At 43.4% G+C, this 15,329-nt stretch overlaps 1 protein-coding gene across 1 annotated transcript in view; it reads left to right on the top strand.

Moving 5' to 3' along the window:
- The window catches only part of LOC124795004 (protein transport protein sec31-like), a 234,045-nt gene extending 223,987 nt beyond the window's left edge, over positions 1-10,058 (top strand). The window contains exon 3 of the mRNA XM_047258759.1: positions 7,770-10,058. Coding sequence (XP_047114715.1) covers positions 7,770-8,139 — 370 coding nt within the window. The 3' untranslated portion in view covers positions 8,140-10,058. The remainder of the gene's footprint in view (positions 1-7,769) is intronic.
- Positions 10,059-15,329: the final 5,271 nt, after the last annotated feature.

Genomic DNA, 15,329 nt, shown 5'->3' on the forward strand with positions numbered 1-15,329 from the left:
GCAGTGAGTGGATGCCTGGTAGTCGTCCAACAAATCACGAAAACACCATTGTTGAAACAGTCATTTATTGCTCGTAAATTACAACCGTTATGATACTTGGAGAGGTCAAAGTCCCCTGGACGTAAGCGGTAGGCGACCAGGGGCCTGCGAAGAGGTGCAGCCATCAGCAGCGACGAGGGGCTGGTGGAGTGATGACAGCAGCGACTTGGCAAGGATGCTGACTACAGCAGGGGCGGCGGCCCCCAGTGCAGACTAGGAGCAGCCCGGCTGCTTGGGATGGGGTGTGCACAGCTCGTAGAATAGTGCCATGTTCCCAGTGTGGATGAGACACCTCACAGCAGCAGCGTATGTCCACACAAGCAAAGGTGGGGAGCAAGGAAAGTGCCTGCGCGAGCAATGGTGGCTGAGCAGCTGCATCGGCCTTGGCTCTAACTGTACGCCATCAGGCAGCCCACCGGCTGAAGGGTGCTGAAGACCATAATACTGATCTCAGCCCAGGCGACAGGGTCGCAGCTAGCAGCGGCAGAGTCCAGAGGTGGAGACTCGTTGATCCATGCAGTCTCCCAGATTCTTAGACCATTGTAGGTCCCCCTCGGAGCTGATGGCTGCTAGACTGCCATCCCTCTAACTATAAAAGAGGAGTGTTTATATGGGCCTGGCCTGTCCCTATTTTAGTAAAGAATGGGTTTCTGCCATAACACGACCATAGGTCGGATGTGAAGCAATCAGGTCCTCTACGCTGCAGCGGCTCTGTCCTGCTACATCACTGCTATTATGCCACTGGTCTTCTGCCTGACTGTAGTATGCGGTAACCATCTTGACGCAGGCAGCCTCTGGTGTAACTTTGCCTGGCCAGCATGAACTAACCCTAACTAGCTTCCATGCATTAACTGGAGAAGGTGAACCTTATCAACTACCATTTCCACAGACACGGCGGTGGGCATGAATAATACCATCAATTCGACTTTCAAGTGAGGGAGTTGAAATTGCAACTGGTCGGCCAGAACGGTGTTCGTCAGTCACTGAGTCGCGACCATTTTTGAACTGCTCTACCCGCTTATAAAAATTTGCACGATTCATACAACCTTCACCACAATCTTTAGACATTCTACAGTATATATTCACTGGTTTTTCACCTTCCGCAAATAAAAAACGAATAACTGAACGTTGTTCAATTAACGTGGACGTATTAAGCGGACTTGCCATCCAGAAATGTATTTTTGAGGTTGTAAATAAAACAATGTTGATGTATCAGCTGATCAGGGCTGATCCCAGTGATGCCAACTTAAAGCCATAAAACAATTAAACTTCCCCTACTAATAGTGTTTTCCCCAGACAAATTTGTTTGATTATTGAATGACCCTCGTATAACCTAATAACAGATTTCCAGTGAAACTATACGCAAGGTAGAATCGTGAAGTATGCTAAGCACATAAACTAGCCAGCAGTCCCGCCTGTAGTAAATGCTGTCGGAGTGAAGTAGTGGAAACCAGTTATTCCTCAGCACTCTGTTAACCTACATCCCAACATTATTATGTTCACGAATTCTTCTTTGGTGCGCGACTTCCCCAGTCAGTCCACCACCAGGGCAAGCATTTGAGGCTGTCCCCTAACAACTCAGCCAACACCAGTAAATTAACATGCTGCTTTCATTAGGAGTTGTAAGAGTTTCAGTGAACCTAATTCATTGACTTGGTATGCTGTTTATCCCAGTCGTGGAATAATTCCTACAGCAAGACGGAAGAGTTTGTAACACATTACAAAGTACGTCGACACGGAGGCATCAACTGAATGGCCCTCACGTGGGCGTGCGGGGAATTTCTGGCGCGCCATCTCGCCACGACAGCAGTGTTGTTTACAGGACCTCCGTTCCGTGAATTGCCTTCTTGTGCCGCTTCACGTCGGCCGACCGCGTAAGCGGCCAATGGCATGTTTGCACTGCAGATAAGGAGGCAGCGTGCGTACCAAATAGCTCACTTGGAAATTTCCCGCTGCGGTGTCGCTACCTCACAATGAATGGAAGATAAGAAGAGTGTTCACAGATTAACTTCATTTCTTTGCTGTTTGCATCCACTAACTTTCTGTCGATGTTGGAGTAGTTAGGGGCGTAGGGGTGTAAGGTAATCAACGCTTCACGCTGATCAGCTAGAACACTATGACCACCTTCCTAATAGCAGATCTTTGGCACGGATAACAGCGGCGACGCGTCGTAGTGTGGAAGTATTGAGGCCTTGGTAGGTCGCTGGAGGGAGTTGGCAACACACACACACACACACACACACACACACACACACACGCGCGCGCGCGCGCGCGTCACATAATTGGCTCAAATGGCTCTGAGCACTATGGGACTCAACTGCTGAGGTCATTAGTCCCGTAGAACTTAGAACTAGTTAAACCTAACTAACCTAAGGACATCACAAACATCCATGCCCGAGGCAGGATTCGAACCTGCGACCGTAGCGGTCTTGCGGTTCCAGACTGCAGCGCCTTTAACCGCACGTCACATAATTCCCACATGGTCCGGGAAGGGGGCGATGAGTTCTAACGACACGTTTAATCACATCCCAAAATTCAAATGGCTCTGACCACTATGGGACTTAACTTCTGAGGTCATCAATCCCCTAGAACTTAGAACTACTTAAACCTAACTAACCTAACGACATCACACACATCCATGCCCGAGGCAGATTCGAACCTGCGACCGTAGCGGTCGCGCGAATCACATCCCAGATGTGTCCGATCGGATTCAGTTCTGGCGAGTTCAGGCACCAGCACATCATTTGGAACTCGCCACTGCGTTCCTCGAACCACTCAATCATGCTCCTGGCCTTGTGATGTAGCGCAATATCTTGTTGAAAAAGTACAAATGCCGTCGGGAAAAGATGAACCTCATGAAGGGTGTGTACGTAGCCTGAAACCAGTCTACGACACTCCTTGGCCTTCATGGTGTCTTGCACAAGCTCCACTCGACCCATGGATGCCCACGTGAATGTGTCCCAGAGCATAATGGAGCCGTCGCCAGATTGTCTCCGTCCCGCAGTACGGGTGTCAAGGAGCTGTACCCCTGGAAGATAACGGATTCGCACACTCCCATTGGCTTGAACAAGAAGGTATCGGGAATCATCAGACCATGCAACGCTCTGCCACTGAGCCGACGCCCAGTGCCGATGGTCACTTTCCCATTTCAGTCGTAATTTCCGATGTCGTGGTGTTAACATTGGCACATGCATGTGTCGTGGGCTGCTGAAGCCCGTCGTTAGGCCTGTTCGGTGCACTGCGTGTTCAGACACAGTCGTACTCTGTCCAGCATTAAAGTCTGATGTTAGTTCCGCCACGGTTCGCCGCCTGTCCCGTTTTACCAATCTCCCTAGCCTACGACGTCCGAAATCTTTAATTAGGGGTGACCGCCAAACTCCACGACGTCTGATTATGGTTTCATCTTGGTTTTGGGACGTGTTACAGACACTCACCACAGCACAACTCGAATACCCGACAGGTCATGCAGTTTCCGAAATTCTCGGGCAGGGCCTTCGGGCCATCCACTCTGCCCTCGGTCAAACTCGTTAGATCACGCGCCTTCCCCAATCTACACATGCTCACTGGTACTACATACACCGTGTGTGTATCTGACTAGCAGTCACTCCTTGCCAGGTGACGCTACGTCGCCTGGACGAGTTTTTGTCGATAGTAGGTCGGCGGGCATAGTGTTCTGACTGACCAGTGTGTATCCCTGCTAATGGGCTTTGCCATACATTTCATTCGCGGCAGAATATGTTTTCTTCCAAGTTTTGTTATCTACATGCACCCATTCAGCTTGAATCAACAGGTCCTTGTAATTCTCTCCACATTCTCACACGCATAATTTTATTTAGGATCCAATTTGCACACAATCCAGGCTGGGACTGTCTTCTTGCTCTATTGGAAAATAAGACTTCGTTCGTTCTCTGTGGTTTCTTACTTTCAACATTCGACTAAGGCCGGCCAGTGTGGCCGAGCGATTCTAGGCGCTTCAGTCTGGAACCGCGTGACCGCTACGGTCGCAGGTTCGAATCCTGCCTCGGGCATGGATGTGTGTGATGTCCTTAGGTTAGTTAGGTTTCAGTAGTTCTAAGTTCTAGGCGAATGATGACATCAGATGTTAAGTCCCATAGTGCTCAGAGCCATTTGAACCATTCGACTAAGATTATCATCCTGACTAGAGGACGGCTGCATACTTCTCACACTTCTGCAAAGTACTAGGGGATAACTCATCACTTAGAAAGTAGTTATTACTCAAAAAACAATCAGTGAAAATAATATTCGTTAGTGAATTTGTTGTGGATAACCTCTCAAAATCGATGGGGGCTTTGTCGTTCATAGCCAAAACACTAGAAGGCAATACGGTTTTCATTACCTAAAGTTAAAACTGTATGTGGTTTACAATAATTTTCCATACGCAGCCACAAAAATCTCTGATCATCTTGACATTAACCTGAAATGTCTGCCAGGTAGCGAGGAAAATTTTAAATTTAAGCTAAAACGTTTCTTCCGAACATCACATTCTATTCTCTAGACGAATTTTTTAATGACAAACTTGCAACACTTGTGCTATAAAAGACATTCTATTGTTAAATTTAATGCTTTCACTCGGAGTTCGAGTTGCGTCGACGTCTGATGTGGTACTTAAGGAGGTGTGCTGTTAGTAATCTAGTTAGTGAACAGCAACATAGCCATATATACTACCAATCATAGCTTGAAACTGAGGTTTTCTCCGTCATTTTCTGAAAGAAATTTCCGTCATTTGATTGAAAATTATTTTTCATTTATTTCACACAATCATGCTTTCGGCTTTATAGCCATGCTCAAGTGACCTGTATAAGTGATTAGTCGTCGTTGAAAAACATATTTCTTATCTCACAAACAAATTGTCATGTTACACGATATGAGTACATACCAAAGATACATAATATAGCTGACATTGTGCACATTGAATAACTATTAACATGCCGTATGATGTATTTTACGGCCAGTACATTGCTACACACCCGCATTCATAACATCCTTGCATCAGCTGACGTTAACATTTGTCCACATTAACATTAGTTGATGCGTGGATGTTACGAATGCAAGTACAGACGAAATTGTCTCAGTTTGCTGTATTTTGAGTGGATTTTTTCCTATGGATGTCTCTTGTAAGTCTCAAAGCCGTTTCCAGATTCTGAAACGGTTTTCGTACACAGCCTTTCACAGACCAGTTTACTGAATGGCTTCGCCTAAATATTTGGTGTGTGAGACGCTCTCGATTTCACCGTCTAGATTTTTTAGAATTTTGGGTGCCAGATTGTTGTTACACGTGTATTTTTTGTCAAATGATATTTGGAGCCCTATTCCTTCTGCTGTAACTTTAAAATTTCTGTTTGTTTCTATACTATTTCAGTGCCCTAACACAGAACCGCCAGGTCGTCTGCAAAAGCTAGGCAGTCCGTCCTAATACTGGTTCGCCAATTTTATGTTTTGATTTTAGATTCCGCCAATCTTGGATTACTTTTTCGGAAACGCAGTTGGAAAGTAATGCAGAGAGGACATCACCTTGTCTCGCCCCATATTTAATTCCAAAATTTTTCAGAAATGTTTCCCCTGAATTGTTACTGTTCACGACAAAAAGCTGCAGCCCTAAAATGGAAACTCGAGGGACACATCACATTAATACACTATTAAAAAAAAAAGGCAACGCACAACGAAGGAATTATCCGAATGGGACTGTAGATGTGATGAACAGACAAACAAATGGTCACAGTTTCAAAAACATTGGATAATTGATCCAGAAGAAAAAGCTTCACAAACTGAGCGAGTCAATAACGGTTTGGTCCACCTCTGGCCCTTTTATTCATTGAGCGTATGGCATCTACAGAGTAAAATTCCAAACTTGCACACATAATATTAATTAATATAATAAACGAATTACAAATATATTATTAAATGATTGATTGCAGACAATAATATGCGAAAGATTAGGGAGACAGCCACTGCAGCTATTACAAGTCCATATCTAAGCAGGTCACCCACTGAACAGCACGTGGAACCTCTGGTCCTTATGCAAGCGGTTATCTGGCATTCCGCTGATTGGCTGAATTGTCGGATGTCGTCCTGAGAGACACAGTGCCAAATTCTGTCCAATTGGAGCGTTAGTTCGTCAAAGTCTCGAACTGGTTGAACGGCCGTGCGAGTTCCGAACGTTCTCAACTGGGGAGAGATCCGGCGACTTTTCTGGCCAAGGTAGGGTTTGGCAAACACGAAGACAAGCAGTCGAAACTCTCGCCGTGTGCAGGCGGGCATTATCTTGCTGAAATGTAAGCCCATAGGTATGCACCATCATCGACGCCAGGCTGTGCTGTAAGGGTGCCTGGATGACGCGAAAGGGGACGTGCTGTGGAAAGACATGGCACCCAAGGCCATCACTGCTTCCTATTAGGCATTCCAACGCTGTCCGTGACGTCTCCGCTGGTCATCGCGGCTCAGTTCGAAGCGAGACTCATCAATGAAGACAGTTCTACTCCAGTCAGTGACAATATAGGTCGGATGTGCCCGTCACCATTGCAAAGACTTACCGGTGTGCAGAAGTCAACGGTAATTGGCGCAAGGGGGCCCGTGAGATAAGGCCCATTTCTGCGGCCGCCTATGAATGGTCCTTGTCGTCACTGAAGCACCGGTTGCATGTCGGATCGATGAGAATGGTGATGCCGGAGCTCTCGGTGCCTTTCTGACGATTACTCGGACCTCGCGTTCTGTCGTCTCTTTAGGCGGACCGCTTTCTTCTTGGCGGTGTGTTTGGCCATGGTCCACCCTTCCTGCGAACATCGTCGTAAAGTGGAATCGCTCCTATTCAAATGTCGAGCAATTCGCCGGTTACTCCGATCGAGCCGGCCATTGTGGCCGAGCGCTTCTAGGCGCTACAGTCTGGAACCGCGCGACCGCTGCGGTCGGAGGTTCGAATCCTGCCTCGGGCATGGATGTGTGTGATGTCCTTAGGTTAGTTAGGTTTAATTAGTTCTGAGTTCTAGGGGACTGATGACCTCAGAAGTTAAGTCCCATAGTGCTCAGAGCCATTTGAACCATTTTGAACTGCGACCGACTTGTTTGAGCCCAGCACACATCTTCCTCGACATGTCCCCTGTTTACTATCCTTACCAGCTGCGCGGTGAAACTGCGCTGCAGTGCCACACTTTCAGCCATCATCCAATTTTGCATTTTCCATCGTTTGCTGCATAAAAATCAGCTTGTGACCAATTTGCATAGCTCCTTAGTGGTACGTTGTCCTTTTTCTTTTTTTAACATCAGTGTTTATTTCAGAATGAGATTTTCACTCTGCAGCGGAGTGTGCGCTGACATGAACTTCCTGGCAGATTAAAACTGTGTGCCGGACCGAGACTCGAACTCTGGACCTTTGCCTATCGCGGGCAAGTGCTCTACCAACTGAGCTACCCAAGCACGACTCACGCCCCGTCCTCACAGCTTTACTTCTGCTAGTACCTCGTCTCCTACCTTCCAAACCTTACAGAAGCTCTCCTGCGAACCTTATAGAGCACTTGCCCGCGAACGGCAAAGGTCCCGAGTTTGAGTCTCGGTCCGGCACACAGTTTTAATCTGCCAGGAAGTTTCAGTGTTTATTTCGTTGTCGGCATTTTACTGACAGCTTGATTCATGAGCCTTCCGTGTTGGCACGCATTGATTGCTGATAGATGTATAGCGAGTACGTGTGGTGACGTGGGCGCTTTGCTGGTTGGTTCGCAGAACGTCCCCACCGCGTGGCCGTCCATCCGCTGCGAGATGCCCACTGCCGCCGCCACTGCAGCGCCCACCACAGCCAGAGGCTACGTCAGCGTGGACAACCTGCCCCCGCCGCCAGCCAGTTCCGCGCCCTCCGCCCCCGGCGCGTCGCCGACCCCGGCGGGCTACGTCGTCTGCAGCTCGGGCCGCCCCCCGGACGGCTACGTCACGGCAGGCCCGCCCCCGCCTGCGCAGACGCCCACGCACCACTGCAAGCCCGGCGGGGCGTACGTGCTGCTGGGGGAAGCGGCGGGTGCGGGCAGACTGCCGCCCCCGGCTGCCGCCCCCGCGCGTGGCTACATCTCCCTGCAGCAGCTGGAGAGGACTTAAGCCCAGTAGGCGCCCTGCGCGCGACCAGATCTGTTAGCTGGCTGCCATAGCCTCAAACTTGCTCAATTATCAGTTCAGTGAAACCCGCAACTTCCGTTGCCCGCTAACTGCAGATTTTCTTCCGCACGAGAATCGACGTCAGTTAAGTCGCTGCTCTCTAGAGTTAAGACACCTACAGCTTTCCCCACCCTATTCGACAGCCCACTGGAAGAGCACACGTGTATAGGTTTCACTGTATGTAACTGAAGCGTCGGCGTCAGTAGAGGGCGATTAGAACAACACACACGAGAAGCCTGTGAAGTTCAAACCCGCCGGTAGTTGGCCGCTGATTGCCAGAGTAGAAATTTACGTAACTACGCATGATAGGAGTAACAATGCGGGAGTACATGTAATACACAGCCTTTTAGTACAATTCAATTTACTGGCTGCGCCTTTAGTTTGTGGTTGATCCGCAAAGACATTTAATCACGAAAGATAGACTTTTGATCAGGAAGAAAACTGGCGATTGACGCCACGTCCACAGGAATAAAGAAGGCAGCCAACTGCTAAGCGAATTTAGCTTTTTTAGCTTATATTTTTATCGTAAGTTCATAGCTTTACCGAGAGTTGCTAAAGTAGCCACAATTTCTGTTAGTTTGTCTCACAAGGTGAAAGACTTTTCATCCCACAAGAGTGTAAATTATAGAAGTTCGTCTATGATAAGAAAATATTCTGTGCCTCTATAAGATGCTGATACAAAGGTATAGATTGTTGACTGGTTACGAGTTAACTGTCAAATAATTGATTCGTGGTATGTGTACAACTAAATATAAATACTAAGAGCACACACTGTGTGAAATCTGCGTTTGTGTGAATACTGGCCCATTCTTGCTTATTCTGCTTCATTGTATGTGTCTGCAATATGAGACTGTATGTGTACCTGTAAGTATTTGGAACATTTCCGTGTTTGTGGTTGTCTCCTCACTGTGTGTGTGTGTGTGTGTGTGTGTGTGTGTGTGTGTGTGTGTGTGTGTGTGTGTTTTAGAATGTTGAAACTGTACCTGTGATGAATATTAATCATGTATGGCCACTTCTGGATATGAGTGTATACTGTGTTTTAGTTGTATAAAACTAGTGACTTTCTCAAAAAAATGAGGTAATATTAATAAGTCATTCTTCATCAGCTGCTAAAAAGTGCCTTTTTTGCAGTTCTTTATTAAGTGCGTATAGTGTGTATTTCACCACAAGATGTACCGAATACGTATAAAAAATAAGTTTACATTACCAATGCAAAAATGTAATCTTTTTGTTCAATAATCGTTTTATCTGTATCACTGCTCAACTACTAGTTAAATCTTCTGCATCTGTTATCGACTGAAGTTGTACCTCATCACAAGGCAAAGTAAAATTTTTATCATTCAAATATAAATTGTCCACTTTTATGTTATACACATAGGAAGTGTGATATATTAAATCACTTTTAATGGCACAAATTTAAAGTTCTATTTTTTGCTTATTCTGTACAAATACAGATTCGTAATCAAACTTGTCCTTCTTGTATAATTGCCTGTACTGCTTATATTGTGAAATGGGTACAAAATAAACCTGTCCACAAAAGTCCACTATTTGACAGTAGTATGTGTATTTTGTAAAACTGATGCAGTGTTGTAAAAACCAAATGAAGAACAAATAAAATTACCGCCTGTACCTTGACTAAAATTTAGTTTCATGCTTACTAGAGAACATTACTTGATCACAGAACCTGGTGTTGTATTCATACTGCTGTTATAGTCATATGAGATTATGTTTTATTTTTGTTTTTATTGTATAAGCAAAAGCAGATATACACTAGCAATTGTTATCTCTGTATATATTTTGGTACCGGTACTTTTTAAGATGTATGTAAGCCACTGCAATAAATTGTGTGAGTCATAATTGTATTATGCTTATTTAACCATTTCAACATGGAGGCACTCATAATCATCATTTAATAGGAACATGCACGGGCTCATCAGCTGTTAACAGTCGAAATCTGTATCATCTTTACAAAAAAAGTCCTGTAAAAAACTCTGTTCATGGTCAGGAGGTACAATTTAATATTTTGTTCGTGGTCAGAAGGTACAATTTAATATTTCACATATCCAGAAGAAGAGCCTTAGTGTGTTGCAGAAACATAGTGTGAGTAAAGAAGTACTTAACTTTACTCCACTAATGAAGTTGGTCTACTAACTATACAGCACTCCTCTGAAGAGCAGCAGGACAACTTGATTGAAATGATTGAAACAAAGTGAGGTCGAACAATGTGCACAGCTAACAAACAGTACATACACAGTCGAACACATAGACGTCACAAACTGCCCTAACTGTATTATGAACGATGCTAGTGTATTTGTAATGCAGTTTGCCACAAATAAGTCCAAACTTGTACCACACTATAAAAAAGTAACCGCTTGAGAACTCCAATAAATTTCGAAAGAAATTGCACAAGAGCTTGAGGTAAAAAAGGTTTTGCCATTAAAGTTAGGAAGACAATCGTATCTAAAACTGCAACAGTTTTTGTTGAGCAATTTCAAACGACAATAAATTGAGTAAAAATAAGTGCCACCATTCTCGCTCAGTTTTAAAGAGGAGGGCTGGAAGTTCTTACGGGTTTCATTCCGACATCGGTGGTGACCTGACGTTACAAGCTGCCTAAAGAATCCACACTTTATGGCATTAAAGATTCGCCACAAGTCCCCTATGGAATTATATCTCGGCGACTAATAATACGAGGCGACTGAACCAAGCTCTTTTTTGAAGAGTAGTGTATGTGTTAATTTTGTAACCTCGCCACAGATAAAATATTATATGTCATTCAGATTTAGCGTAACCTCCCAATAAAAATAATAATTATATAGCATTCACATTTAGTGTCACCTACCAACAGATAAATTCTGTAACCTACCAATAATAAAATGTGACTAATCTCTCAATAAAATTGTGACTCACTTATAACCTTTCAATAATTGACTGTGAATTTAAACTGGTAAATTTGGACGTCAGCAGTGCTGCGTGATGGCCCTGAAAGATCATACTGAATAAATTGAAAATTCTTAGCTCAATGAAGTCACCAGATAACGCACATATATCTGCTCCTATAAGAAATTTTTCTGGCACAGCCCAGTGCAATGCTGGCTGATAGATTTGTCATGTATAAAAAGAAACAACTGATTTTTCTTTACAATAATCGGGATGACCATGTATTGGAGAAATTAGTAAATTCTTTAAATTGAGATGAGTGATTGTCAAAAGTTAATTTTTACAAGAAAGATTATTATTAAGAGATTTTTAAAAACATTTACATGGGACTTGATATAACAATACTACATATGCCTGAGGCTCCTTTTACCTTATACTACAACGCTCAGGCAACGCCATCGCTCCCCATGGCCGGCCCAGCCAACTCGATACACCAGACTGCTAGCAACTACTTACTCCTACTGCCACACAGTTCCTACTGCAGTCAACACTGCTCTCTGGTCTGAGATTCTCTTATAGCTTACATATCGCAGGCAGTGCGTGAGCAATCCATCGAAATTACATCTGCTCGAGTGCGCTAGCAATAAAGTCTTTAGTCATGGACCTCTTACATAACCCTCCACTGGGGGAGGGGGGCAAAAATTTTGCAGCTATGGTGAGTCAATTGGACTTGCCATGAGCAACAATTTTTTCTACAATCTGTTTAGTTTACTAAGTCTACAGTCACAGAGTATATACATATATATAACATTATTGATAAATAATACAAGTACAGAACATATTAAGAAATGAAATAGGGTGCACACGCACTGAGTACAAAATATATTAACAAATGACATAAAGTGCACACACACTGTAAAACTCTTTGGCATTTTTACATGAATTAAGCATATCAAGTAGTGAAATAAAGTGCACATGCACTGTAGAAGTCTTTAGCATATTTACAAGAACTGAATACATTAAGAAATGAAATAAAGTGCACATGCACTGTAAAAGTCTTAGCAGTTTTGCATGAACTGAATACATTAAGAAATGAAATAAAGTGCACATGCACTGTAAAAGTCTTTAGCATTTTTACAAGAACTAAGAAAGGAATGGAAAGGATAGCATCATGGTTGTAGCACAGTTGGTTGCACGTGGCTGCACTGAAAGTCCATATCTTTCTACAGAAGCACAACACCAAGTGAGATAATCTGAATTTCTCTTCCCTGAAGTATTTATCAGTGTAGCCAAGACACCGAAATGTTGTATTAATATTGTATGTTATCATTTTGGTAGTACATTAGGTACACCAAACAGTAGGACCATAATGACATCTCCTTCGGTCAGAGTGGTGGACAACTTGATGTCAACACCACATTCTTGTAGAATCCATACTCTTTCACCAATGTAGAATTAGTACAAAAACCAAATATAGTGCTCCATGATCATGAGGATGGACAGGACATATGGATATTGCAGTAATTGCTGGTAATTAGGTCAGAAGGTGAAGGCCATTAAATCTTATGCTAGTCGTAATTCAGAATTACACTAGTGTATCAACTGATTTGAATAATTATTGGCACTCATTGGCTAGTTACTAAACATGTATGTAGTGTGTATGGAGTATTACAGAACATTATTCATAAGTCATCTCATTACAGTAATTATTGGCATAACATTTATGCATAAGTCATCTCATTACAGTAATCATTGGAATTCATTGGCCAGTTACTAAACATGTAGTAAGTATTGAGTATTACAAAACAGTATTCATAACTCATTTCATTGCAGTAATTATTGGCATTCGTTTATAGAGTATAACAAAATATTATTAAGAACTCATGTCATTGCAGTAATTATTGGCACTCATTGGCCAGTTACTAAATACTTGTGTAGTATGTATGGAGTATTACAGAACATTATTCATAATTTATCACATTACAGTAATTATTGGCATAGCATTTATGCATAATTATAAAACATCATTCAATATTACTCAGATGTCATCATTCAAAACAGGAGTTACTGCAAGTAGCAACAAGTTGCAAGTGACTAAATATGATATCATGTAAGTGACATAAGACATATTTAAAATGTAAGACACTGTAACTATTACTCAAGCCCTGGAAGATCATACTGAATAAATTGAAAATTCTTAGCTCAATGAAGTTGCTGGATAACGTATATATATCTGCTCCTATAAGAAATTTTTCTGGCACAGCCCAGTGCAATGCTGGCCAACAGGTTTGTCATGTATAAAAAGAAACAACTGATTTTTCTTTACGATAATTGGGATGACCATGGATTGGAGAAATTAGTAAATTCTTTATATTGAGATGAATAATTGTCAAAAGTTAATTTTTATAAGAAAGATTATTATTAAGAGATTTTTAAAAACATTTACATGGGACTTGATATAACAATACTACATATGCCCGAGGCTGCTTTTACCTTATACTACAATGCTCAGGCACCGCCATCGCTCCCCACGACTGGCCCAGCCAACTCGATACACCAGACTGCTAGCAACTACTTACTCCTACTGCCACACAGTTCCTACTGCAGTCAACACTGCTCTCTGTTCTGAGACTCTCTTATAGCTTACATATCGCAGGCAGCACATGAGCAATCCATCGAAATTACATCTGCTCGAGTGCGCTAGCATTAAAATCTTTAGTCATGGACCTCTTACAACCTCATCCAGGGCTCCAAGTGCGTACTCGAAAATTCAAAAAAGGGATTGTGTGTGTGCGTTTAAAAAGGTTTATGACTCACGATCTTCTTTGAAGTCAAGATGTATGAGACAGAAAGAACCAGAAATATAAAATCAACTATGAATGAGCCTTTAAAGCATTATGACCACTGCTCATCACAAGACTGAATACTGCCTGGTAGAATGGGTAGGGAAAGAACATAAGTGGAAAGGAGACATATGGGGAGTCATTCTAGTGACAAAACCAGCCGGGAATGGAGAAATCCACTGGAATGAGCGACTTTGGCAAAGGATCGATTGTTATGCTCTGACATCTGAGAACAAGCATCTCAGCAATGATGAAGCCGGTCGAATGTTCATGTGCTACTGTCGTGGGCATCTATGGAAACTGACTGACGAACGGTGACACCACAAGTAGATGACAAGCTTTTGAACACCCATGGCTCATCACATAATGTCAAGATTGGAATGAGCCCACTCTGTGGGATAGACAGTGACCTGTGGCAGATCTGACGACAGTACAATGCTGGTGCAGGCACAGGGGTTTCGGAGCACACCATTAGTACACACACTGGGCTCCACAGTAAATGACCACTACGTGTCCCCATGTTGATCACATGGCATCAGCAATTACGATTCCAGTGGAAATTGGCTCATCAACTTTGAACTGTCAGTCAATGAAAGGTGTAACCTGGTCAGTTGGATCACATTTCTTCATACATCAGCTCAATAGTAGTGTGCAGATACGCTGTCAACCACACAAATGACTGCTCAAAACATCCACCATAATAGGAATTTTGGACAGACGGTGCAGTATAATGCTATGGGTGATATTTGTCAGTGCTTTAATAGGACTGTGGTAGTAATCGAAGGGACTACGACAACTGTGAACTACATGAAGACTATTGTGGTCCACTTGTACTGCTCTGTGTGTTACGTCTTGGCGAATGATGATATTGGCTTGAAGTGAACCCCTTGGATCACATGGGGGACATTATCAGGCACCAGCTCTGCACCCACTAACTGCTAGCCCATAGTTTATGAGAACTGTGTGTCCTCTGCATAGATGTATGGCACCACATACCTCTGGCAACTAAGGACTTGTTGAATACTTATCATGCAGAATCCCTACTGCATTGCATTCCAAAAGTGGGCTAGCATGGTATTAAGCATTCAGCATAATGTTTTGTCTCCTGTGTGTGTGTGTGTGTGTGTGTGTGTGTGTGTGTGTGTGTGTGTGTAACACTGTTAAATACACTCATGCTCATAAATTAAGGATAACTGTAGCATAGGCACATAAGAAACACACATGACACAGATCTGTAAGTCCACAGTATTGGCAATAAGTTGAGAAAACCTTCCCGAAACAAATGTGCTACAAAACACCACTGTTTCTTTTGCATGTACCCCGACATCAATATTGTATATGATCACCATGTACACAGGCCGCACAATGGGTTGGAATTCTTTGGATCAGGTGGTTGAGCAGCTGCTGGGG

This window comes from Schistocerca piceifrons, chromosome 4, assembly GCF_021461385.2.
Source record: "Schistocerca piceifrons isolate TAMUIC-IGC-003096 chromosome 4, iqSchPice1.1, whole genome shotgun sequence".
NCBI lineage: Eukaryota > Metazoa > Arthropoda > Insecta > Orthoptera > Acrididae > Schistocerca > Schistocerca piceifrons.